The sequence below is a fragment of the Betta splendens genome, chromosome 2 (genome assembly GCF_900634795.4).
Source record: "Betta splendens chromosome 2, fBetSpl5.4, whole genome shotgun sequence".
NCBI classification, from domain to species: Eukaryota; Metazoa; Chordata; class Actinopteri; order Anabantiformes; family Osphronemidae; genus Betta; species Betta splendens.
The window spans coordinates 28222979-28248169 of NC_040882.2; the positions used below are offsets into that span (position 1 = coordinate 28222979).

The window sequence follows — 25191 nt, forward strand, 5'->3', positions numbered from 1 at the left end:
TGTTTAATTTATTGTATTGTGTTTTTTCTTCTGGGCAACTTCGGGCGGTACGGTGGTGCGGTGGGTAGCACTGTCGCCTCACAGCAAGAAGGTCCTGGGTTCGATTCCCGGCGGCGGCCTCTCCGTCTTTCTGCCTTTCTGTGTGGAGTTTGCACGTTCTCCCCGTGTCTGCGTGGGTTCTCTCCGGGTTCTCCGGCTTCCTCCCACAGTCCAAAGACGTGCATTAGGTTGATTGGACTCTCTCCATTGCCCGTAGGTGTGAGTGTGTGAGTGAATGGTTGTCTGTCTATGTGTTGCCCTGCGATGGACTGGCGACCTGTCCAGGGTGTACCCTGCCTCTCGCCCGTAGCCAGCTGGGTTAGGCTCCAGCACCCCGTGACCCCACATTAGGGAGTAAGCCGTTTAGAAAATGGATGGATGGGTGTTTTTTCTTCAGACCACCAGTAAAGCTTTATTTTTTTGACTGGACGCCACATCAACCGTTGCTGACATACATTACGTCATGACTGCGTCCCACAGAGCTGGTTCGGCTCAGGCTCCGCTACCCGACCGGTCTGCAGCTTCTGATCCCCTGTGACTGGAACCCTGTGGGCAACAGCTGGATGTGCGCGTGGCGATCTAGGAACAGGCAACGCTACCAGATTCTAATAGATCCTCTGACAGATCATCTAACAGAGCTGTAGAATAAACTTTCAATTCAATTTTATTTATATAGCGCCAAATCACAACAAAGTTATCTCAAGGCCCTTTACAAAGTAAGGATTAAGACCTCACACAACTAAACCCAACAAATCCCACATACAGCAAGCATTAAACGTTTGCACCGCTTTGCACATTTTTATATCCTCTCATCTAATTGCTGACACGTGGCTTTATCGATTGTTCATCGTCTTTCTCCGCTGTGACTAATGATCGTTTTCACGTGATTGAGTTCCCCAGTTTGACCTCTTGGTGTCGCTAATGAATCCATAGCTGTGGAAAAGTACTTACTGTACGCCGGCCAGCGAGCTGCCGTAGATTTGCACACGTCTCTACTTTACATTTGTCTTGATCCATCTGACCTCAGGCGTAGATTCGTGCTTCGCCAGGATTTCGTGCGTAAGCACCGTTCGTACATGAGGTGGTGATTTGCCTCCTGCTTTAGATGCAACACCATTCAACATTGTTGGTTTAAAAGAGGAACCAGAACTCCGCTCTCCTTTAGATCCTGCTGCGTCCTGGACTGCTGCTGTTTCACATAAACTAATGTTCAACCACCTGATGCTCAAACCTCCACGAGGCTCTGACTGAGGAGCTCAAACTGAGCGTGTTCAGATATAAACGTGTGCCTTTGGTCACTTCCCCACTGAGGTCAGTAGGTTCTGAGCTGCTATAGTCAGAACCAGTGGGCAGATGTTTAACACTCAGTGTGAAAATGTGAGGGAAGTCCCTGTTTTATTATGAATTCAATCACTGACCGCCGACAGTTACAGTACAGTAAGAGTCAATGTGAAATGAAAACCTTTATGTTATGTAAGTGCTACATCTACAGCAGGTTCTGCACAGACATCAGCATCCTCTCACCTACAGGAACCTCCAGTAACTAGTCCTGAGCTTCCACCACAAAGACCTGCATGTTGGAACTGGGGCAGCTCAGTTCCCAGCTGTTTGGTCCCAAGCTACGAAAACTCAAACATTCGTCTGGTTGAAGTTAAAGTGCTCGTTGTCGTCTGAAGGTTCATGGTCGGGAACAGAGAAACCCACATTCAAGACTGACTGCGAAGCAATTAGTAGCTCAGTGTTCCAACATCCACAAACGGCAACTGCTATCACAACTTGAGATTGACGAGATACAACACAAATGCTACGGCAAGGGGGAGCCAGGACGCCAGGTCAGAGGGGAGGTTTCACCATCTCCCCAACCAGAAATTGGGTACGAAGCCCCAATGAGCACAGATACGCTGAGCGAGGCAGCGACTGACCTGAAAGATAAGATCATGGCGAGATTGAACAGGCAACCCTGAAGCCAACTACAACGACTAAATGAAGTTCCATAAGAAAGTCTCATGGAAGATGTGAATGCAGCATTGAGAGCGATCCCTACCACAACAATCACGGAAACCAATGAGCTGATATACGCTTCAGCATCAGTGATCCTAGAGGTGCTTGGCTATAAGAGCAACCATGGGAGCCATGAGAAACAATACCCACCATGGAAACGAAGGTTGGAGGCAAAAATCAAGGCAGCTCGGAGAGAAGTGAGCCAAATGACAGAGGCCCAGAGAGGTGCAATGAGAAGACCGATGCCCAAGAGGTACAGCCAGATGCCCATACCTGAAGCACTCGAAACTGCCAAGCAAAGGCTACAAGCCTTGGCCAGCCGCCTAAAGAGGTACACCAGAGATAATGAAGCCAGACGAATAAACCGGCTGTTCGCAACACAACCTGCGAAAGTGTACTCTCAATGGCAGGGTAATAACAGCAGAGCAGACCCACCAAGGCTGGAAACCGAAGAGTACTGGAAGGGTATATGGGAAAGGGAGGCATCACACAACAGTGATGCACAGTGGCTGGTGGATCTGAGGGAAGACCACAGCAACCTCTCTGAACAGAACCCAGTGACTATCACAGTGGCAGACATCCAACAAAGAGTCTCAGGTATGAAAAACTGGACAGCACCCGGCCCTGACATGATCCACGCCTACTGGCTAAAGAAGCTCACTGCAATCCATGAGCGACTGGCAGCACAAATGAACCAGCTGCTAAGGGATGGGACCCACCCTGAATGGCTAACCGAAGGGCGAACAATCCTGAAAATGAAGGATCCCTCAAAGGGTACAGTCCCATCCAACTACCGGCCAATAACCTGTCTCTCCACAACATGGAAGCTCATGTCAGGCATCATCGCAGCTAAGATAAGTGGGCACATGGGTCAATACATGAGCGAAGCACAGAAGGGCATTAGTAAGGATACCAGAGGAGCCAAACACCAACTCCTGGTAGACAGAACAGTCGCCCAAGACTGCAGAATGCGACACACCAACCTGTGCACAGCCTGGATCGACTACAAGAAAGCCTATGACTCAATGCCACACACATGTATCACTGAATGCTTGGAGCTGTACAACATCAACAGAACTCTAAGGGCCTTCATTGCAAACTCGATGAGGTTGTGGAAAACCACCCTTGAAGCCAACGGGAAGCCACTTGCCCAAGTATCCATCAAATGTGGCATATACCAAGGAGATGCACTGTCCCCACTGCTGTTCTGCATAGGTCTGAACCCCCTCAGCCAAATAATAAACAAGACTGGCTATGGATACCGACTCCGGAATGGGGCTACCATAAGTCACCTCCTCTACATGGATGACATCAAGCTGTACGCCAAGAGTGAGCGAGACATCGACTCGCTGATCCACACCACCAGGATCTACAGCTCGGACATCGGGATGTCATTCGGACTCGAGAAATGTGGGAGGATGGTGACAAAGAGAGGCAAGGTAATCCACACAGAAGGGGTCTCACTCCCAGAAGGAACAATAGCAGACATTGAGGACAACTACAGTACCTTGGAATACCACAGGCAAACGGCAACCTTGAACAGGCAACAAGGAATGCGGCAACAGCCAAATACCTCCAACGAGTAAGGCAAGTCCTAAGGAGCCAGCACAATGGCAAAAACAAATCCCGGGCAATAAACAGCTACGCCCTGCCAGTGATCAGATACCCTGTGGGAATAATAAGGTGGCCAAAGGAAGAGATACAGACCACAGATGTTAAGACACAAAAGCTCCTCACCATGCATGGAGGGTTCCACCCCAAATCCGGCACCCTGAGACTGTACGCTAGCCGCAAGGAAGGAGGCCGAGGACTAGTGAGCGTGAGAGCCACTATCCGGGATGAAACATCCAAGATCCATAAGTACATCAAGGATAAGGCCCCGACAGATGACGTGCTGAGTGAATGTCTCAGGCAGTGGAGAACAGAGGATGAGATGCTGGAAGAGGGAGGACAAGCCCTTGCACGGGATGTACCACCGGAACATAACTGAAGTGGCTGATCTCAACAAATCCTACCAATGGCTTGAAAGGGCTGGGCTGAAGGACAGCACAGAGGCACTCATCCTGGCTGCACAGGAGCAGGCCCTGAGCACCAGAGCCATAGAAGCCCAGATCTACCACACCAGACAAGACCCAAGGTGTAGACTGTGCAAAGAGGCCCCTGAGACGGTCCAGCACATAACTGCAGGGTGTAAGATGCTGGCAGGGAAAGCATACATGGAACGCCATAACCAAGTGGCTGGCATAGTATACAGGAACATCTGCGCAGAGTATGGACTGGAAACCCCAAGGTCAAAGTGGGAAACACCTCCCAAGGTGGTAGAGAACGAGCGAGCCAAGATCCTGTGGGACTTCCAGATCCAGACTGACAGAATGGTAATGGCGAACCAACCAGACATTGTGGTGGTGGACAAAGAACAGAGGAAAGCCGTAGTGGTGGATGTGGCAATACCAAGCAATGGCAACATCAGGAAAAAGGAACATGAGAAACTAGAGAAATACCAAGGGCTCAGAGAAGAACTGGAGAAGGCTTGGAAGGTGAAGGCCACAGTGGTGCCTGTGGTGATTGGAGCACTGGGGGCAGTGACCCCCAAATTGGAGGAATGGCTACAACAGATCCCTGGAAAAACATCCGACATCTCAGGCCAGAAAAGTGCAGTCCTAGGAACAGCAAGGATACTGCGCAGAACCCTCAAGCTCCCTGGCCTCTGGTAGAGGACCCGAGCTTGGAAAGTGGATGAGACCACCCGCGGAGGGTGAGAAGGGAGTTTTTTTATATATATATATACATAATACTACATAATACATTTATTTCTGCAGCTAATTGAGATTAAGTAATGGCTAATTATTCTGCAAAGGTGATTTCATTTAATTCTACGATGAGGCCCATGTGTAGTTTATAAAGGCTAAAATCTGATTTCACATCTCTTCTTGATGGCAGGCGCATTTTTGAATGATGTACTAGATGAGGGAGCGTTAATAGTCAGAGCTGCATTCAGATGTTAAAGAGTATTCAGGGACAGGTCTGAGCACAGGTTGATCCTCTTTTAGGTTCGGTTTTGTTTTGTTTTGTTTTGTTTCGTGGGGGATGAACAGCTGACGCCTGATTCAGCCATGGCTTCAAGGGTTTTAATGTGTGTGTGTGTCTGTAGCAGGAACGTCATGGACAAGTCCCAGCACGTCCTCTGGTTCTGTTTGACGGTTGGACCAGGATTCCATCAAACAGGTTCAGACGTGTTCAAACAGTAGAGACGAGCTCCCCATCAACTCACACTGACATCAGCTAAACACTGATGGAGGAGAAGCCAAAGACCTTCATGAAACATGAACAGAAGTAAAACCACAGTGGTTCTGAACAACGAAGACGTTTGTTAGTGGTTGTAAACATCCAGTGAACTAATATCTGAGGATTTATGAGATTCATCCACCTGTAAACACGTTTTAATGATTAAAGCTGCTCTAAAACCCTGAAACTCTAGAATGTGACACCAGTCCCACTGTTACCATCAAAAACCAGCTGGTTTATAGAGTCTGAGCCTCTTCAGCTCCAGTTACTGCATCACCGCAGCAGGATCTTCAGGAGCCGAGGTTCGTACGTCGGAGCTTCAGGCTCGGTGAGAACGTTCGTAAGACACTGATGCTGAGTCTATGACCTGCAACTGGACTGTACTTTATAAATGACACCAACACCAGCAGCAAGAAGAATCAGAGCTGAGACGACCAGACCTGCTGTCAGTCCTGGACTGTGTCCAGCTCCACCTGAGGAACAGAAGCAGACCCAGGATCAGATCAGTTACATAAAGACATGATCCTGTCCACACTGAGCCTGATCATGTTTGACCGTGTTGCCATGACAACCGGCCTCCTGATCTGGTGCAGGAGGCTGCTGCTCTCAGACTCACCCTTGTCCACCGTGAGCAGGACGCTGCTGGAGACCTCTGACGACCCGGTTCTGACGCTTCGTGTGTTTCCCTGTATGACCCGACACTCGTAGGTTCCAGTGTCTCTGATGGTGACGTTCTTCAGGACCACAGACGCGTCTCCGTCCTTCATCTGAGCATCTTTCAGCTCCACGCGACCATGAAAAGCTTTGTGCTGAGAGTCGTCGTACACCAGACCGTCTCTGTAGTAGAAGACGTACTCAGACTTCAGGTCGGTTCTGCTCCACTCCAGCAGGTCGACGGCGCCGTGGCTGCTGCCCCGGCACTGCAGAACCACATTATCTCCAGGTTGGGCTGTGACCTCTTTAAGGTCTGAGGAAAAACATGATGTGATCAAAACAGGAAGGTGGAGCGTTGATGCGTGGAGCTCTGGTTTGGTTTCAGGGTTTGGACATTTGTCTGGAACTGAACTACATATTTGGTTTGTAACAAACCTCAACACAGAAACCTATTGTAGCTGTGACCTAAAACCAGACACCAGCATTAAATGTGTTATTTCATCTCCACATGGCTGAAGGCAGCGGAGTTTAACCTCAGGTCCAACCTGTTGATCCTGTATCCAGAAACTAGAACTACACAGAAGAGAAAATATCATCTGTTCGGAGAAAAACACACTAAAAGAAGGAAGAACATGAAGAGAAAGAACTGGAACGTGTCAAAATAATGTACTTCAGTGGTTCTGAGAGAATCAACTACAGGTGAAATTCAAACCAGTTGGTTCCAGTTTGGTGATGGTTCAGAACATTTATCTGTTTTAACTTCTCTTCAAACATCTGTATAAACAGTAAATGAAAAGTCAGAGATAAAATTTTGAGTTACATTAATAGAAGAATGATCAAACCTTAAGGCTATGAATCAAAAAAAGACCAAGAAAGCTTCAGCTGCTGCTACAGTTACAGACTAAGGGGTGATAAGAGGTAATAAGAATAAGAAAACCTGAAAATCACACAACAGCATAGTATGATATAGAAGAAGAAGAAAATACAGCAGCAAGTAAAAATACAGAATAAAAACAGGTAATAAGAGGTGACAACAGGTAGTAAGAATAAGAAAACCTTTAATAGTGTCACACAACAGCATAGTATGATACAGAAGAGGAAGAAAATACAGCAGCGAGTAAAAATACAGAATACATACAATAACAGGTAGTAAGAGGTGATAACAGGTAATAAGAGGTGATAACAGGTAATAAGAGGTGATAACAGGTAATAAGAGGTGATAACAGGTAGTAAGGGGTGATAACAGGTAGTAAGAGGTGATAACAGGTAGTAAGAGGTGATAACAGGTAGTAAGAGGTGATAACAGGTAATAAGAGGTGATAACAGGTAGTAAGGGGTGATAACAGGTAGTAAGAGGTGATAACAGGTAGTAAGGGGTGATAACAGGTAGTAAGAGGTGATAACAGGTAGTAAGAGGTGATAACAGGTAGTAAGAGGTGATAACAGGTAGTAAGAGGTGATAACAGGTAGTAAGAGGTGATAACAGGTAGTAAGAGGTGATAACAGGTAGTAAGAGGTGATAACAGGTAGCCGCCGACTGAGCTGGTCTCACCTTCAGCAGTGGAACAAACGAGGACGAACGTGAAGAGACGCAGAATCAAAGCGAGCATTCTTCTTCCAGACTCCGTGAATGTGAGGAAACAGTAGCTCATACTTCGCGGCGGCCGACCACGTGACCTCTTTCCCGCGTCTTCTCGTGTTGCCAGATTTTTGACATTTTTGACATTAAACAATGATGAGCGTCATTATATTGACGCTCATCATTGTTTGTATCCAGCATCGCGGAAAAAGTGAAGATGAGCAAACTGAACCGTGTAACGGTACGTCGGCTGTTTCGGTATTAAACGTTCAGAACTTGTAAATACTCTCCGCTACTCGTTTCCTGGGTCGCAGTGACGTCACGTCTCCTAGAATCGTAATAAACAACCGTAATGATGTAACTCGTCGATCTTAATCTTCTTTAAAGCCGATGATCTGCGACTCATTAAAGCGGCTTCATGTTTGTTCTGCTCAGTATTTACTGTAAGAAATGAATAAACTGACGCTTAGTGACGTTTCCTTCACTGCTCTGACTTGTTTTGGTTCCGTGGACTCATAAAGTGGATCAATGAGTAAAATGAAGCAAACAAACAGTGACTGAACTTAACACCTGAATGAACGGCTGAAGTGATGAAAACCGTCCAGCAGAGGGCGCTCTAACACCACCACAGATCGTCCGGACCTTTTTGTCCTGACCCGGTTCTGCTGGCTCCTCCCTGTGGGTCCTGGTGCTGCTTAGTGTCTCTTCATATGCATCCTGCTGAACCGACCGCTCAGCGTGTGCTGTCTCCACCTCTGACCCTGTGACCCTACGAGCAGAAGCTGCCATGATGGATGACGGCACCGACCGGAGCAGAACCTTTTACATGGACCCAGACCCACATGTCTGTGTGTGGAGCGCTGACCCGTGTGTCATGACGTGGAGCTGCTGCTTGGTTCAGATGGACCGACGGGACCCGGCCCATCACGTGTGTGTAACATGGCTGGTGTGAGCGGAGGCAGAGCTGAAGGCGCTCACACTCAGGAAGTGGAGCAGCTGCAGCGAGGAAGAAGCTGAGCTCTGATCAGAGCCTCGTAGGATGGAGCCGACGCGTCTTCACTGGCTGCTGGGTGAGTAAACGTGAGCAGACGCTGAGATCCAGCAGTCAGACTGATCTGGGTCAGAGAACGTTCAAACATCGGTTCAGGCTGAAGGAGATAGAAAATGTCTTCTATTGTGTGAGCTGGTGACGCGAGGCCGTCTGGCTTCACCGGACCCGTCAGCTGATGATCAGGCACCAGGAGCCTGGTTCAGGTTCCTCAGCAGCTGGACTGGTTCTGATGCCGTCAGCTGGTGCTTCATTTAGGGTCAGAGGTCAGAACCACAGGCCTGGGCTCAGTCTGCAGCGCTGAGAGGAACCGTGTGGTCTCTCACAGCTGATCTGAGTAAACAAACATAAAGGAGCTGACGTGTTCCTGAGGCTCCAGAACAAACAGCTGATCAGCTGCTGCCTCCTCTCCGTAGCGTTCACTCGTCCTGTTTCCTCCTCTGTCTCCAGTGGCGGTTCCTCTGCTGTGCAGCACAACGGACCAAGGTCAGTGAAGCTCTCGTCTGCTTGAATCTGCTGCAACGTTAAGGTGTCGCCTCCTCCGGTTCAGCAGCTGATGAAACAACGGCTCAGTCACAAAACGCCTAAAACACCAGACACACGACTGAAGGTCAACGCTGGTTCGTACAGGAAGCTGCTGAAACGATGAAGATCAGGCCACGACTGAGTGACATGAAACGAGCTGAACTGCTGGAAAGTGATGCTTTAACATTCAGCAGATGAAAACGCTTCATATTTAACCAATTGTAACCAATGACACCTGATGAAAATGGACGTTCCTTCCAGCTCGTCTCACTGTGAGTCCCAGCAGGTCCCAGTTCTTTAAACACGAGTCTGTGTCTCTGAGCTGTGAGGACGACGGATCTGGAGGAACGAGACTGAGGAGGAACACCAGCAGAAAATATATGGCTTCATGTGGAGATGAATGGGGAAAATCATCTGGTTCCTCCTGTCACATCAGCTACATTGAAGTATGGGACAGTGGAGTTTACTGGTGCGAGTCCAGCTCTGCCTCCAGCAGCAGCAGCAGCAGCAGCAGCAGCAGCAGCAGCAGCAGCAGCAGCAGCAGCATCAACATCAGTGTCTCTGGTAAGATCACACTGTGGACTTAGTGCTGATGAGTGTGTGTGGACATGATGAAATGCTGTGGTTTGTCTCTGTGTTGAGGTGGATCAGTGATCCTGCAGAGTCCTGTCCTCCCTGTGATGGAGGGACATGATGTCACTCTGCACTGTCAAACAAAGAGCCCTCCCTCCAAGCTCCCAGCTGATTTCTATAAAGATGGCTCCCTCATCAGGACTGAGCCTACAGGTCACATGACCATCCACCGTGTCACCAAGTCTGATGAAGGAGCCTATAAATGCAGCATCCAGGCTGGTGGAGAGTCTGCGTCCAGCTGGATGCTGGTCTCAGGTCAGCAGCTCTGCTCAGTAACGTGTTTAGTGATGGTTCACAGACTGACGGACGTTTATTTCTGGTTGTTGTAGAGAAGCTCGTCTCCACGTCTCCTCCTCTGAACTCTTCCACTGACTCGTCTTCTGGGTCGACGCCTTCAGAACTGGCGCCTCCTCCGTCCTCCGTGTTGTTGTTTGTTCCGTTGGTCTTCTCTCTGGTTCTGCTCTTTGTCCTGGTTCTGCTGGCGGTGCGATGTGACTGGAGGAAGCGGAGGCTTCAGACACAGAGTCCTGTGTTGTTCAGTACGGTTTTGTTCACCTTTCTTACACTAAACGTGTGTTTGCGTCGCATCAAACCTCTGAGCGGGTTCTTCTGTTGCAGCTGTGGAGGTAAAAGCAGCCGAGGACGACGTGGAGGAGCGTCTCACATACAGCGACGTCAGCTTCCTGCAGTCTGAAGCCGCTGCGACCAGGCTGAGCACAGGTTCGTCCTCGGTTCTGTCGGGTCACTGGTGGTAACCATAGCAACGCCTGAGCTGCGGTGACGCCGCAGAGGTTCATGTAGCGACTCTGCGGCTGAGGATAAACACGTGTGAACACGTGTCTGTTCTGTGGTGAAGCCTCAACAGATCGTAGAACTCTGACCAAAGCGCCAGCGTCTGTTTGTCTCAGAAACGCTTCGTTAGTTGTTGTGATCAGGACAAAACTGGAGGTGAACTGAGCCGTGAGGCTGGTGGCCTGGTGCCGTGGAACGATGCGCCCTGTGGTTTCCTGCTGTGCAGCTTTACAGAAGGTGAAGGTGGAGAAGGTTCAGTCAGTCACAGCTGGAACCAACCAGTGGTCATGAAAACTGGTTCCATTAGAACCATTCATTGATTATTCTGAGCATGTGACACCAATATTTACATTTATATACTGTACTACGATTATTACTAGTTATGACCCAGATCGTCGTTGATGCCGATGATGTCGTATTCTATGTTTCTGGCACCAGGTTCATTAAAGCTGGTTTGTCACTGGAATCCAGCTTCAGAAACAGGAAATACAGATGGAACAAGTACAAAACCTAAATGTTTGATGTTTAGAGCTGAGGACTATGAAACTAGATCACAGCTTTGGCTGCAGAAAGGTGGGGGTTGTTTTGGCCACGCTGCTTGTGGCAGTACTGCTGCCTGGGCAGTAGTTCTGCAGGTCCTGGGTCTCCTGGCTGGGGGTTGTGGGGGGTGGGATGGGTAGCAGAGCCAGTCTGGAACCTGGCTCTACTGACCCCGATACCTTGCTACTACATCTCAGAAACGTAACCTGTCCACCGGCACAGCAACATCACACATATTTAGGATTAGCTAAATAAAACAATAAATAAACCATTTATCAAGAAGAGTACATATATTTCTTACTGTATATACTTAATCACAATACGGTATTCAGCCTAATACATGCTGCTAGTTGAAGTGCTGGACAGAAAGCCTATAAATGTAATGACAAAAAAAGGAAGCTTCGGCTGCTGTTAACAGACACGAACCAGCGGCTGAAGCCATTTTAGGTTCAGTGTGGACAAACGGGACCGTGGTTCTGGTCCAAGTCACTGTCTGATTGTGGTTCTGGTGTCTGACTGTGTCGCTGTGCTTCCGGTCCCTCACTGTGTTTGTTGTTTGTCTTGTCAGACTTCTCACCAGAGACGGGCGTCGTCTACTCCTCACTGAGCTCCAGCTTCACAGCTTCTCACCCCTTCACCCACTGACTGAACCGACCTGCTGGTCCTTCAGGTTCATCCTGTGCTACTAGTTGAGTCTCTGACCCGGTAAAACCTCGTCTCCGTCGTCTCTGCGGTTCAGTTTCACGCAGCTCTGACTGGAACATGTGCCCTGCTCTAGTTTACGGTGGCGCCTGCACCACTTTGCACTGAAGACACAAACCACAGCTGCAGCCTGTGAGCGGCGTGGACATCACCTCAGGCTTCCTCTGTAACTGGGTCTGAGCCTTCCCTCAATAAAGACAATACTTCAACTGTCTGTCGATGTCTAAGCTCCAGTGAAATCACGTCTGTGTTAAACTCTGTCCAGGAACCAGAGGCTTCAACTACAAGTAGACATCTCCATGTCTACAGACCTTAGATTTTTTTAGGCTTCAGGTATTTGTTGCTTTGCTGCAGTAAAGTCCAGGATCCAAAATCAGAAACTGTCAGAACCTCCGGTGTTCTGTTCAGATCATGAGTGTTGCTGGTGACGTCTGGCCTGTAGGCTGCTGAAGGACCCACATCTCTTGTTGTGATGAGTTGATGCTGATGCCCCCTGCTGCTTACAGCTCCCACCCTCAGCTTCCTGAAGCCTTTGGCAGTTCTTCAGGTTGAGATCAGTCAGAGGAGTCCAGTCCTGGTCCACACCTTTCCAGTCCTAGCCGGCTGCGGGTCGGTAGTACAGTGGCTGGGGCAGGAAGGGTTGGACCTGGAGGACCAGGCCTGGACACCTCTGCTTCAGGCTCCAGGCTTCAGCAACTCTCTCAAATCCGTCAAAAAGAAAGAAGGAAGCCTTTATTGGTCATTAACCCATGCGATGTAACAACAAAATTGGTCTTGGTGCTCTGAACCTGGGACATTCACCCCCCCCCCCCAACACTCCAAGCCCACCAATAAAAGCATGACTCCTCCCTGTGTGAACATGCTCTGATCCCTCTATGGCGCCAACTCTGCCACCTGCTGGGGTAATAATAGGTAAACATAATGTGAGCTGTAAAACTGATTAGTACAAAATCGCTGCAGAAGGAAAAAGACACGATCTAACTATAGAAAATAAAGAGACCCTGACTCACAAATACTTGAACCCTGACGAACAGGAGTCAGGGGTCAAAGGTCAGAGAACGAGGCAGGACAGGAAGACACACCAGCAGCTACCAAACGCTGCTACTGTTCATCCTCAGGCCGGAGGATGATGAGTCAGCAAAAGGTCCAAACTGCAGAAAAGGTGTGTGACACCACAAGAAGCTGCTCATCTAGATGAAAAACCTGTGAACGCACAAACACGAGTGAAACAAACGAGTCCTAACCTGCTGCTGAGCTGAGGTACCGTGATGATGTGACATCTGACAAACAGACACATGGGAAGACAGTCCTGTTTAAACATGCAGACGGCTCAGAGGAACCACGTCACGGTGAGAACATTAGTTTGAATAAAGAACTACCTGCTGAATATTTAGGCTCCTTCATTAAATGCATCATGTAAAGACAGATGTCCTGTTTTACATAAGCTGCTGCTGGTTCTCACTTATTGGAAAAAACCTATGTTAATTCACTTCAACTTAAACACTCTTGGACCCTAAATCACAAAAATAAGACTAAGAAACTGGATCATATAAAATAAGTTTCTCCTCTAAACAAGACGTCTGCTTCGTGCCTGAGTAAAGAGTAACTACTGTAGCACAGAGAGAAACACGTCAGGACACAGTGACGCCTGGCGTTCTTTTCACCTCCAGGAAATACGCCTTCTCTGCAGCTCACCACTCTCACTCCCCCGGCTCCCAGTGTTCCCAGTTCACCTGTGCAGAACTTTGTTGATACAGGGCAGATACTCACACCTCTTTCTGCCTTCTGTGTCGCAAAGAAGATCACCCTCATGAAATGAAAACGAAAAATAAATTACTAATTACTGAGTACTTGAACAGCTCGTTAGATAACACCACCTCGGACACGTTGTCTGCTTGTTCCTGTCCTTAGGACGGGGGACTTTAGGACCCAGAACCAGACAGGAAGCCCTCCAGAGTACTGGTACTCTCTCCAGGCTGAGGCTCAGGTTGAATATGGAGAGGACCCCTCACTGAGCTGGTGGACTAGCCCTGCGAGTGGATCGCCTTCTCGCAGGGCTAGTCCGGAACCTGGTTCTGATTCTACTACATTACTACATCACTCCACACTCCAGTTACGTCTGTGAGGGGCGTCCTACTGATGGAGGAACTGGGGGGCTACTGGGAAGTGGTCTTTCTTAACTAACTAGCTTGTCTGACTGACTACAGTAACTAACTAGTTGTTTGACTGAGTGACCCCCCACTCAGTGCTTTGTGCTGTGTCAACATTAAAGGTCCAGTGAACAGTGTCATAGTGTCAGATAATGTAGCAAACAGACCTGATGTGTTTTTCAGACAAGAGAAAACGCAGATACTGCAGAGCTGGAGTCAAGCGCCAGGAGAGGAAATGGAGGTATAAGCCATACGTACCATCCATTCCTGTAGGAAACGGTTCATCTCTGCCCTGCTAACAATTCAATGGTGAAACAGCAGACACCACAGGTTAAAACAGTGAAGATCTGGACAGAGGAGGCAACAGAGAAAATAAAGGACTGTTTTAACACCACAGACTGGGACGTTCTCCACAGTCCACATGGGACACGGGGAGGACATTGACAGCATCACTCACTGCACCACAGACTACATTCATTTCTGTGTGGAAAACAGTGAGCCAACTGAAACAATATAGTGTTTTTCCAATAACTTGCCCTGGGTGAACGGCTGGGTCCTGGGCTGCACTCTGTCCATGGAGGAGGTGGAGGACAGAAGGATGCTGGTGAACTAACACCCATCATGGAGAACCCTCCACCCCTGCACCACACGAGGCTCTGAGCAGCTCCTTCAGCACCACTGTTACAGCCACAGGCAGGAAGGAGCTGCTGCAGGTCACTGCTCCCACAGACATCACACAACACAGCACTGCTGTGATACACAATCGTCTTTTCTTGCACTATTATTACAGTTGTTTCTTCCTGTCCACTTTTCTTTCTGTTCGTCAAGCTGCTGCTGTAAACACAAAACTTTCCCCATTGTGCGATTAATAACGTTGTCTCCTATATGCTCAGACATTTCTCCTCTTCATGTGTGGTAATGAGCTGCTCTGTGGCACAGGTCTCCAGTCTTCATCAGTGACTCTGTGATTGACACGTGTGGTCTGAGTTGGACTCATCCTGGGTTTTAGACTTATTCTGATTCTGTGAAGTTGTTCTGTTTCTGTCTGGTGACAGGATGCAGTCACGTCGTTTCTAACAAACTACCCCCCTTTCACTTCCTGTTGTCAACAGTCGGACTGCCCATGAATGCATCACAGCTTGTTCTGAACTCACATCCTTGGTTTTAATGTGAACTTTCACATTTTTTGCTTTTTGCACCATTTGTTGATTCAGTTGCTGCTTCGAGCTGCTGTTGACCAGATGAACTAAACTGTGATGTTCCTGTCATGAAAACACATCACAGACGCAGGAAGGAGGTTCTGCACCTACACAACCGAGTCTTTACATGGTTCTTCGTGCAGCAGGATGACAGGGAACCTGCTGCTGTGGCTGCTCCGTGAGTACAACAGGGACTCCGATAATGACCTATGATTCATGTACATTTCCATCTGTAGCATCATTCAAGTTCGCTTGCAGATGACTTCCTGTTCTGTGTACTTTCACCTGGTTCCTGTTTGCTCTTCACGCCATTAACTAACCTCAGTCTTTCCTCTTTAGCAGTGACATCACTGCTGAGCTGCCCAACAAGGCAAGGTCAGTGACTCCAGGAGTAATCATAGCTAAACGTCAACAGTCACTGCTTTACTGCTTACATTTCATATTTCATCCTGCAGCTCGTCTCACTGTGAGTCCCAGCAGCTCTCAGTTCTTCAAAGGAGACTTTGTGTCTCTGAGCTGTGAGGTTGATGGGAGATCTGGAGGATGGACGGTGAAGAGGAACAATACAAGACGATGGATGACTCAGTGTGAAGAGTGGGGAAAACCTGAGGGTTCCACCTGTAACATCAGCTACGTCCTCCCTCTGGACAGTGGAGTTTACTGGTGCGAGTCCAGCTCTGCATCCAGCAGCAGCAGCAGCAGCAGCAGCAGCAGCAGCAGCATCAACATCAGTGTCTCTGGTAAGATCACACTGTGGACTTAGTGCTGATGAGTCTGTGTGGACATGATGAAATGCTGTGGTTTGTCTCTGTGTTGAGGTGGATCAGTGATCCTGCAGAGTCCTGTCCTCCCTGTGATGGAGGGACATGATGTCACTCTGCACTGTCAAACAAAGAGCCCTCCCTCCAAGCTCCCAGCTGATTTCTATAAAGATGGCTCCCTCATCAGGACTGAGCCTACAGGTCACATGACCATCCACCGTGTCACCAAGTCTGATGAAGGAGCCTATAAATGCAGCATCCAGGCTGGTGGAGAGTCTGCGTCCAGCTGGCTGCTGGTTTCAGGTCAGCAGCTTCAGTCTTGTGCTATTACTTCATGTATTTTATACATTCATCCTTTGACTGTGCATCATGAATCATATGTCTCTGTTAACGGAGCACTGCACTAACTGAGGTTCTAGCTCTGACTGGCTGCTTCCTACAGTCAGAATCTCAGTTCTCGTATCAGATGAAGACGTAATTGAAATTTTACAGGGTCGCCTCCACCTCCGCCTCCACCTCCACCTCCAACCATCTTCCCTCTGATCCTACACCTGCTGGTGTTCTGCCTGTACCTCATCTCCACTTTGCTCATGGTCTCCACATATCGACAGAAACATTCAGGTAAATGGTCACAAACATGAAAAACTGCTTTTTATTGTTACCATTTAAACATATTTTCTGGTGGCAGATAACTGCCTGCTCGTTTCCATGGCAATGACATCACTGGACCCTGCCAAGGAGGAGCCTGGCGATGTGGTGATGACGGAGCTTCGAACCTGAGCAGACTGATTTACCCGACATGATAATGTGGTTGATCATAACAGGGTGGAAGTCTCTGTTGTTACTGGACGTCTGTGCTACATCACACTGACAAACTCAGAGCTTCTGGGTCATGGTTTTACTGCCCTGATGACATTTTGCTTCATGTGTTTGCTGATCAAGTCAACCACAGGAGGTTGAAACTCTTTGTATCATTTTCTGTTTTAGAGCTAAAGTTGAATCTTTGTCTACTTCCAAACCCACAAACACGTTATTCACAACACACTGATGCTTTTAAGGTTGTTTATCTTCTTCTAGAGGTTTAACTTTGAAAGGCGCAGAATGTTCAATAATGACAGAGGTTTAATTTACTACACATTAAACAAAATCATAATAAAACACAATTGTGGGAAGTTTCCAAACGTATTCAAACAGTCAGATCCCAGCGAGTTTAGGAGGAATGGAAAAACAAATGGACTCAGAAACAGTGCTCGGTGGCGACGGTCACATCATCCTGCTGTGACTCGTCATCGTCCTGGTTGCGTGGCAGGGTTGTCATGGTAACAGATGGATCAGGCCCTGATGAGATGAATAAAGTGAAGCATTGAAGTGGTCAAACACGTCCCTTAACCTCTGAGATCACCCATCTGCTGTCGCAGCCAATGGTCTATTAGATGGTTGAATCCTCTGTACATGAAGCCATGTCTGTCTGATCGTTACCTGAAGGCCTGTGATGATAAACAGAGAGCATGAGGACGGTGCAGATGACGTAGGGACAACAGATGAGGACGTGGCGGACCACCGTCACCGCAGGCAGGGTTCCACCGAGGGCTGAGGGAGAGCTGCTATTGGCTGGAAGAGAACGCAGCTGGTCAGGTGACCTCAACAAGAGCCTCTGTTGTATGAGCTTCATCACGAGCTGCAAGAGGTTCGTTGTAGTTCGGTGTGAATTTTTACGCTAAAGCTAACGTAGCCTCGTTTATTCAGTTTGTTAAAGAAGTGAAGAAAACTTTAGCTGCATTATTGTAACCAAACAAACAAGAAAGGACTTTTGGAAATGAGTTTTTAAGTGTTTGCCTCTGATTTAAAGTGAATGAAGACTTAAAGCGTCCAAATTCGAACTTCAACACAGAAAGAAGAGTTTAATTTTCTAGCTGCTGTTGTCTTCACCTCTGACCCACATCCAGCTGGACGCAGACTCTCCACCAGCCTGGATGCTGCATTTATAGGCTCCTTCATCAGACTTGGTGACACGGTGGATGGTCATGTGACCTGTAGGCTCAGTCCTGATGAGGGAGCCATCTTTATAGAAATCAGCTGGGAGCTTGGAGGGAGGGCTCTTTGTTTGACAGTGCAGAGTGACATCATGTCCCTCCATCACAGGGAGGACAGGACTCTGCAGGATCACTGCTGTGCGTTCACCTGCACACAAACACCATGGATGTTGTGTCATTGTACCGTCACAGGAGCAGCTCTTCTTTCTGCTCCAACGTTGAAGGTGAAACATGTGACATGAAATCAGACAAGCAGTCGCCGGCGACTCCGCCCACAGCGGCTGGAAGCTGCTGGTTTGCAGACGTCCACACGCTGGGGCTGCTGGTTTCCATCACAGGCTGCAGCGTGTGCTCGGCTCTAGTTGCACCAGCTCTTACCGACCACGCTGACGTTGATGGAGCTGCTGCGTCGAGCTGCAGCAGACTCGCACCAGTACACGCCGCTGTCCGACTGCTTGGCGGCGACGAGGACGCAGCCCGCCGCCGTGGCGCGTCCCCACTGCTGCCCACACCCGGACACGGGGCCTCCAGAGCTCTGGGACCGTTTGATGGTCCACGCATGGAGGCTGCTGCCGGGGCCACAGCTCAGGGTCAGATCCTCGTACTCAAACCTCTGAGACGTGTCTGGAGACGCAGCGATGGAGACGGGAGCAGCAGCTCCTGGGACGGAAACAGGCTTTCACTCAACAGAGGCCCTGAAGACAAACTACTTCCTGTTTCCAGACAAAGCTGCACTTATCAAAACAAGCATGTTAAGCACGGAGTCACTGGCTATTCATACATGTTGATATTTTACACCTGAGACTAAACTTTAACCAAAAACATCCCATAATACCCATCATCCTTTCACAGTCCTTTGACTCTAGTTATCAGTTACCTTTTATCAGCATCCAGCTGGACGCAGACTCTCCACCAGCCTGGATGCTGCATTTATAGGCTCCTTCATCAGACTTGGTGACACGGTGGATGGTCATGTGACCTGTAGGCTCAGTCCTGATGAGGGAGCCATCTTTATAGAAATCAGCTGGGAGCTTGGAGGGAGGGCTCTTTGTTTGACAGTGCAGAGTGACATCATGTCCCTCCATCACAGGGAGGACAGGACTCTGCAGGATCACTCTATCAGCTGAAGGAAAGACCAGTTAAACTACATCAGAACCAGCTTTCTATAGTGTTCACTTCTTAGAAGGTCAGAGCCTTTAAAGAAGGAACATAAGTTGAGTTTCTACATGACTGCATGTGTGTAAACATGACTGAGCTGAATCACTCTAGAAACCAAAGCTTCACTTCCTGTTGCTGGGATCAGTTCCCTTTAACCCAGTGTGGTGCCTCCATTAATCCTGTCAGTTCTGTCCTCTGTGTTTGATCCGGGTCATTCTTGGGCCGGGCCGTGAGCTTCAAGGCTCAGACTCCGGGACGTTTGCAGCTCTTACCAGTGACCGTGATGTTCACGGCGTCGCTGGTGTCGCTCTTCTCTGACTGGCACCAGTACACACCGCTCGCAGACCGCTTCACCGTGTCTAGGCTGCAGCTGGTGGCGGTTCTGATGCCCCAGCTGGATCCGCACCGGCCCAGACTGGACACAGAGCAGCACCATTAACAGTCCAGGTCCTGATCAAGTTACATCAGCACAGGTTCTGTTCATTAGGGTCCAGTCACAGCTTCATCTGAACAGAGTGGAAGCTGTGACTGAACTGAACCGGACCAGGGTACTGAGTGAACCAGAACCGGCACCTTTGTATTAGCTCCATGATCCATTAATTACAGCTTCCAACACAGGATCAGTGTGAAGACAAAGGTCACACAATGTTCCCTGAGCTTAACTGGGCCACAGGACAAACCTCGGTACCGAGCTGAGGAAACTGTATGAGGATGACCTTTGACCCTGCTCTCAGCTCCGTCGTGATCAGACGTGACTGGACTGAACTCACCCGTCTGCTGTGTATCTCCAGACGCTCCACTCTCCAGAGTCGGAGGCTTGACAGCTCACAGTGAAGCTGTCATATTCAAAATACTGAGCTTTGTTTGGAGAAACGAGGACGGAGGCTGAGGACACAGACACAGAACCTGTCAATCATCCTGCAGCAGCGGCAGCACTGTACGAAGGCAGCGAAGCCTCTGCGGGTTCATCACTGAACTTACCTCGACTGTGGGCCGACGTCCTGCAGAAGAAAAGCCCTGAAACAACAGGGCACTTCAGTGTGTTTGCATCCAACCAAACGTGCACGTTGCTGACGGTGCCACGGATGCTCACTGTGTGAAAAGCTGTGTACTCACAGAGGACGAGCAGCGGCGCCTTCATGGCGTCTGCAGGCGAAGCTTTCTGTGCAGCTCAGGCCAGAACATCCTGTTAAACCACAGGTGGGAGGAGAGCAGCGCAGAGCCCCCCCCCGACCCCCCCCATGTGGAAGCAGAGGGCAGCCTCACACGGTAACAATAACCCAGGCAGCTCCTGTGAAGTGCCTGGCTCAAGGACACACCTGGTGATAACAGAATGGAGACCTTTTGCTTCCGAGGCACTGGGTTCTACCACTGAGCCACTAGAAAGCACAGGAAACACATTCATGCTCTGCTTCAGTGTCTGAGGCAGAGCACACTGCATGAACGTTTGAAGAAGACGTGGGAGACGACGGCACGGAGCAGGTTAGAAGGTGGAGGCGAGATGCTCGGACACTAAACCTGTCTGAATGCTGTGACATTATATGTTTTCCATGCACCTTCTCAGTCAGAGACTGCAGATCATTTTCTATTGTCCTACACAAAGGACACACACTGAAGCTTCACATGTCTCTTTGTAGGGTTGAGGTCAAATCACATATACACAATACACACGTGTCTGCTGCTGCGGCACCGGATGAACCGGATGCTGCTCAGCGACTGAAGCTCTGAGGTGTGAACAGCTGCTTCATGCGCCGTGGTCCAGTCAGGTCCACAGAACACAGCTGGTACCAGCACCACGCGCACCAACCCGATGGCTTCACATCAGGAACATCAGGACCAAGACATCTCAGTGAGAGCAGGTTTATTAATGTTATCATTTTGTAGCAGTTGTGTTACATGAAGCTGTGAAAGACACGTTACTACAGAGTTAAAGCTTTCACCTGCTGATACGAACTGAGAACAGAGCGTCTTTGTCTTAGTGATGGTGTGAAGTGGAAGTCTGTGGTCAGAGGATATAATCAGGTGTGTGTGTGAGCGTGCGTGCGTGTGTGTCTGTGGGTGTGTGCGTGCGTGCGTGCTTCTATGTGTGCGTGCATGCGTGCGTGCGTGCTTCTATGTGTGTATGTGTGTGTGTCTATGTGTGTGTGTGTGTCTATGTGTGTGTGTGTGTGTGTGTGTGTTTCTATGTGTGTGAGTGTGTGTGTGTCTATGTGTGTGTGTGTGTGTCTATGTGTGTGTGTGTGTCTATGTGTGTGTGCGTGCTTCTATGTGTGCGTGTGTGCGTGCTTCTATGTGTGTGTGTGTCTATGTGTGCGTGCTTCTATGTGTGCGTGTGTGTGTGAGTGCAGGCGCAGTGAAACCGGCCACAGGACTGAAAGCGATGGGTCCGAGGTTCTGAAGCCTCATAACTTGCTCTCCAAAGCTCCGAGCGCGTCGCTGCCACGGTCCGCGTCTTCGCCCTCGCTTCCACCTGTTGGGATTCATGTGAGTAAGCGCTCCCTGGATGCAGCGGTTCGTACGAGGAGGAGGTGCTGACCTTTGACCTGTCGGGCGAGGAGGCGTGGTCCCGCCAGACCGATACCCAGAGCCCCGATGGGAGCCGTGATCAGGATGGCTAGCACAGCTAGCGTTAGCACGTCCAGGCCGAACCCCGCGGAGGCCTCGGCGCCCTCCTCCCTGGCCATGTCCAGCGCCTTGGAGCCGATGGCGGCCTGACACACGGACACATCGTAAACTGCCGGCGGCTCCTTCGCGTTCTGAAGGAGTGTTAGACGCACACCTGCACGGTGGCCTTCGGCAGCCAGGCCAAGGCGATGAAGACTTTCTCCTTCAGGCTGAACCCTCCAAAGTGAACCAGCAGAAAGGTGACGAGCAGACGCACGAGCAGACCGACGGTGAGACAGGCCACGCCCAGCCCTGAGGCAGAGGGAGAGGTGGAGGGAGAGGTGGGAGGCAGAGGGAGAGGTGGAGGCGGAGGGAGAGGTGGAGGTGGAGGGAGAGGTGGAGGGAGAGGGAGAGGTGGAGGCAGAGGGAGAGGTGGAGGCAGAGGGAGAGGTGGGAGGTGGAGAGAGGTGGAGGTAGAGAGAGGTGGAGGCAGAGGTGGAGGCGGAGGGAGAGGTGGAGGTGGGTGGAGGCAGAGGGAGGAGGTTGGAGGTGGAGGGATCGGTGGAGGTGGGAAGGTGGGCAAGAGTGGAGGTGGAGGAGAGGTGGAGGTGGAGGGAGAGGTGGAGGCAGAGGTGGAGGTGGAGGCAGAGGGAGTGTAGGGAGGGAGGTGGAGGTGAGGGAGGGTGGAGGGGGGAGAGGTGGAGGCAGAGGGAGAGGTGGAGGCAGAGGGAGAGGTGGAGGGAGAGGGAGAGGTGGAGGCAGAGGGAGAGGGGAGGGGAGGGAGAGGTGGAGGTGGAGGGAGAGGTGGAGGCAGAGGTGGAGGCAGAGGGAGAGGTGGAGGCAGAGGGAGAGGGAGAGGTGGAAGGAGAGGTGGAGGTCCAGAAATAGGTGGAGGCAGAGGTGGAGGAGCCCGCTGGTGGATGGAGGTTAAAGCCCCGTTCTGTTCTTACCCACGGTTCTGCCGCTCAGGCTGCTGATGGTGATCTCGGCTCCAATCAGGCCAAACAGAAGCGGCTGGAACACGTCCCAGGCTCGGCCCATCAGCGCTGCCACCGGGCCCTGGACCAACACGCAGCGTCAGACTCTGGGACGTAAACGGAGCTCGAGGCGACCGCGTCTGTCACCTTGTCTGCCTTCCAGCTCAGCGCAGCCAGGAACGCCAGCACCAGCGTACAGAGGCCTCCGGCCCCCGCGAAGCCCACCGCGTGGCTGCAGAACACCGAGAAGGTGGACAGTCCCAGCAGCATGAGCGTCCTCCTCAAGACCAGGTCCTCCTGCAACACACGCCCATGAGTCAGTCCTCCTCCTGCAGCCACAGACCCCGCAGAGCAACTGACCTGGTCGTTACTGGGGAAGAGGCTCAGGAAGCAGCCCAGCAGCAGCCCAGCTGTGACCCCGCCCCCGACCTCCAGCAGACCCTTCAGTATGTTCATCCACGTGGACCCTGGAGCGCAAACGGAGCTTTCAGAGTAGGGCGGGGTAGAGTGGGGTAGAGTAGAGTACAGTACAGTACAGTACAGTACAAAACAGTAGAGTAGAGTAGAGTAGAGTAGAGTAGAGTAGAGTAGAGTAGAGTAGAGTAGAGTAGAGTGGAGTACGATACGGTAGAGCAGAATACAGTAGAGTAGAGTAGAGCAGAGTAGAGTAGAGTAGAGTAGAGCAGAATACAGTGGAGTAGAGTACAGTACAGTATGATAGGTACGGTACAGTGGAGTAGAGTAGAGTACAGTACAGTACAGTACAGTACAGTACAAAACAGTAGAGTAGAGTAGAGTAGAGTAGAGTAGAGTAGAGTAGAGTAGAGTACGATACGGTAGAGCAGAATACAGTAGAGTAGAGTAGAGCAGAGTAGAGTAGAGTACGGTACGGTAGAGCAGAATACAGTGGAGTAAAGTACAGTACGATAGGTACGGTACAGTGGAGTAGAGTAGAGTAGAGTACAGTACAGTACAGTACAGTACAGTACAGTACAGTACAGTACAGTAGAGTAGAGTACGATACGGTAGAGTAGAGTAGAGTAGAGTACAGTACAGTACAGTACAGTACAGTACAGTACAGTACAGTACAGTACAGTACGATAGGTACGGTACAGTGGAGTACAGTACAGTACAGTACAGTACAGTACAGTACAGTACGATAGGTACGGTAGAGTGGAGTACAGTACAGTACAGTACAGTACAACACAGTACAGTACGATAGGTACAGTAGAGTAGAGTAGAGTAGAGTACGATACGGTAGAGCAGAATACAGTAGAGTAGAGTAGGGCAGAGTAGAGTAAGAGCAGAGTAGAGTAGAGTACGGTACGGTAGAAGCAGAAATACAGGTGAGTAAGTACAGTAACGATAGGTAACGGTACAGCGTGAGTAGAGTAGAGTAGAGTGGAGTACAGTACAGTACAGTGCAGTACAGTACAGTACAGTACAGTACAGTACAGTACAGTACAGTACAGAACAGTAGAGTAGAGTAGAGTAGAGTAGAGTAGAGTAGAGCAGAATACAGTACAGTACAGTACAGTACAGTACAGTACAGTAGAGTAGAGTAGAGTAGAGCAGAGTAGAGTACAGTACAGTACAGTAGGACAGAGTAGAGCAGAGCAGAGCAGAGTAGAGTAGAGTAGAGTAGAGTAGAGTAGAGTAGAGTAGAGTAGAGTAGAGTAGAGTACGGTATGGTAGAGCAGAATACAGTAGAGTACAGTACAGTACAGTACGATAGGTACGGTAGGGTAGAGTATAGTAAAGTAGAGTAGAGTAGAGGAGAATACAGTACAGTACAGTACAGTACAGTACAGTACAGTACAGTACAGTACAGTAAAGTAGAGTAGAGTAGAGTAGTAGAGAGAGAATACAGTACAGTACAGTACAGTACAGCGATAGTACGGTACAGTGGATACAGTACAGTACAACGTACAGTACGAACACAGACAGTAATATCAGTAGGAGAGTAGAGTAGAGTAGAGTAGAGCAGAGCAGAGCAGAAGCCATACTGACCTGTGGAGAAGGCGATGCCCAGGCAGGTGGAGAACCCTGTTATGGCGAGAACATCATCGAAGCTTCCAGCCGCCATCAGCAGAGTGGGGATCCCCTGAGGAGCAGACCACAACAAGAACTTAAAGCCCCACAACCTGAGGGGTTAGAGTCTGATCCACTGCTGGTTGACTGACGACCCTGAGGACTCACCTTCTCCACCCCATAACCTTCAGTCTGCAGCAGCAGCATCGAGGGGACGACCACAGCAGGAGACACGGCGGCCAGGACGAATCTACGGACACACAGTGGAGGTCAGTGTGTGTGTGTGTGTGTGTGTGTGTGTGTGTGTGTGTGTGTGTGTGTGTGTGTGTGTGTGTGTGTGTGTGTGTGTGTGTATACGCGTGTGTGTGTGAATGTGTGTGTGTGTGTGTGTGTGTGTGTGTGTGTGTGTGTATACCGCGTTGTGCTGTGTGTGTGTGTGTTGTGTGTGTGTGTGTGTGTTGTTGTGTGTGTTGTTGTGAT

At 49.7% G+C, this 25191-nt stretch overlaps 5 protein-coding genes across 10 annotated transcripts in view; 2 read left to right on the forward strand and 3 right to left on the reverse strand.

Moving 5' to 3' along the window:
- Window positions 1–685: 685 nt before the first annotated feature.
- Window positions 686–7691, reverse strand: LOC114851285 (hyaluronan and proteoglycan link protein 4-like). The gene is made up of 3 exons (XM_029143033.3): window positions 7532–7691; window positions 5942–6292; window positions 686–5798 (listed from the first exon to the last, which is right to left on the reverse strand). Exons 1-3 carry the CDS (start codon window positions 7629–7631, stop codon window positions 5686–5688), a joined length of 564 nt encoding a protein of 187 aa, XP_028998866.1. The 5' UTR covers window positions 7632–7691; the 3' UTR covers window positions 686–5685.
- Window positions 7677–12012, forward strand: LOC129605107 (uncharacterized protein DDB_G0271670-like). Of its 4 annotated transcripts, none has more exons than XR_008696626.1 (8): window positions 7677–8628; window positions 9057–9092; window positions 9393–9695; window positions 9774–10019; window positions 10094–10303; window positions 10383–10484; window positions 11665–11801; window positions 11875–12012. XR_008696626.1 is itself a non-coding variant. In XM_055514495.1 (8 exons), the coding sequence occupies exons 1-7, from the start codon at window positions 8598–8600 to the stop codon at window positions 11739–11741; spliced, it is 1005 nt and encodes a 334-aa protein (XP_055370470.1). In that variant the 5' UTR covers window positions 7677–8597; the 3' UTR covers window positions 11742–11784; window positions 11875–12012. The 4 variants fall into 4 exon arrangements, 3 of the variants coding, with proteins under 3 accessions (XP_055370470.1, XP_055370466.1, XP_055370475.1); XM_055514495.1 differs by having other exon boundaries at window positions 11665–11784; XM_055514491.1 differs by having other exon boundaries at window positions 11665–12012.
- A 2455-nt stretch (window positions 12013–14467) lies between these two features.
- On the forward strand, window positions 14468–16734 carry LOC114851295 (sialoadhesin-like). Of its 2 annotated transcripts, none has more exons than XM_055514529.1 (6): window positions 14468–15325; window positions 15490–15522; window positions 15603–15887; window positions 15966–16211; window positions 16401–16529; window positions 16597–16734. In XM_055514529.1, exons 1-6 carry the CDS (start codon window positions 15295–15297, stop codon window positions 16686–16688), a joined length of 816 nt encoding a protein of 271 aa, XP_055370504.1. In that variant the 5' UTR covers window positions 14468–15294; the 3' UTR covers window positions 16689–16734. The 2 variants fall into 2 exon arrangements, with proteins under 2 accessions (XP_055370504.1, XP_040928958.1); XM_041073024.2 differs by having other exon boundaries at window positions 14469–15325; window positions 15487–15522.
- A 375-nt stretch (window positions 16735–17109) lies between these two features.
- LOC114851268 (high affinity immunoglobulin gamma Fc receptor I-like) lies at window positions 17110–20359 on the reverse strand. 2 transcript variants are annotated; one of them, XM_055514404.1, is made up of 9 exons: window positions 20216–20359; window positions 20081–20116; window positions 19870–19984; window positions 19372–19514; window positions 18819–19064; window positions 18320–18601; window positions 17838–18089; window positions 17388–17519; window positions 17110–17246 (listed from the first exon to the last, which is right to left on the reverse strand). In XM_055514404.1, the coding sequence occupies exons 1-9, from the start codon at window positions 20238–20240 to the stop codon at window positions 17146–17148; spliced, it is 1332 nt and encodes a 443-aa protein (XP_055370379.1). In that variant the 5' UTR covers window positions 20241–20359; the 3' UTR covers window positions 17110–17145. The 2 variants fall into 2 exon arrangements, with proteins under 2 accessions (XP_055370379.1, XP_055370376.1); XM_055514401.1 differs by having other exon boundaries at window positions 20081–20359.
- Window positions 20360–20931: 572 nt separating this feature from the next.
- LOC114851254 (sodium/hydrogen exchanger 9B2) overlaps window positions 20932–25191 on the reverse strand; it is a 5441-nt gene continuing 1181 nt past the window's right edge. The window contains exons 3-10 of the mRNA XM_029142973.3: window positions 24880–24961; window positions 24691–24784; window positions 23041–23147; window positions 22828–22977; window positions 22654–22762; window positions 21879–22015; window positions 21636–21810; window positions 20932–21569 (exon numbers count right to left, since the gene is read on the reverse strand). Coding sequence (XP_028998806.3) covers window positions 21502–21569; window positions 21636–21810; window positions 21879–22015; window positions 22654–22762; window positions 22828–22977; window positions 23041–23147; window positions 24691–24784; window positions 24880–24961 — 922 coding nt within the window. The 3' untranslated portion in view covers window positions 20932–21501. The remainder of the gene's footprint in view (window positions 21570–21635; window positions 21811–21878; window positions 22016–22653; window positions 22763–22827; window positions 22978–23040; window positions 23148–24690; window positions 24785–24879; window positions 24962–25191) is intronic.

Bases quoted from the DNA above. Each gene is read 5' to 3' on its own strand.
- LOC114851285 (XM_029143033.3), bottom strand. From the start codon at position 7,631: ATGAGCTACTGTTTCCTCACATTCACGGAGTCTGGAAGAAGAATGCTC. The intron at 6,293-7,531 runs GTGAGACCAGCT...GTTTTTCCTCAG, and splicing joins CGTTTGTTCCACTGCTGAAG to ACCTTAAAGAGGTCACAGCC. The intron at 5,799-5,941 runs GTGAGTCTGAGA...TCTGTTCCTCAG, and splicing joins CCTGCTCACGGTGGACAAGG to GTGGAGCTGGACACAGTCCA.
- LOC129605107 (XM_055514491.1), top strand. From the start codon at position 8,598: ATGGAGCCGACGCGTCTTCACTGGCTGCTGG. The intron at 9,696-9,773 runs GTAAGATCACAC...CTCTGTGTTGAG, and splicing joins CATCAACATCAGTGTCTCTG to GTGGATCAGTGATCCTGCAG. The intron at 10,485-11,664 runs GTTCGTCCTCGG...TTGTCTTGTCAG, and splicing joins TGCGACCAGGCTGAGCACAG to ACTTCTCACCAGAGACGGGC.
- LOC114851295 (XM_041073024.2), top strand. From the start codon at position 15,295: ATGACAGGGAACCTGCTGCTGTGGCTGCTCC. The intron at 15,523-15,602 runs GTCAGTGACTCC...TTCATCCTGCAG, and splicing joins GAGCTGCCCAACAAGGCAAG to CTCGTCTCACTGTGAGTCCC. The intron at 16,530-16,596 runs GTAAATGGTCAC...TTCTGGTGGCAG, and splicing joins ATATCGACAGAAACATTCAG to ATAACTGCCTGCTCGTTTCC.
- LOC114851268 (XM_055514401.1), bottom strand. From the start codon at position 20,240: ATGAAGGCGCCGCTGCTCGTCCTCTGTGAGTACACAGCTTTTCACACA. The intron at 19,065-19,371 runs GTAAGAGCTGCA...TCTTTCCTTCAG, and splicing joins CGTGAACATCACGGTCACTG to CTGATAGAGTGATCCTGCAG. The intron at 17,247-17,387 runs GTAACGATCAGA...TCATCTCATCAG, and splicing joins TTATCATCACAGGCCTTCAG to GGCCTGATCCATCTGTTACC.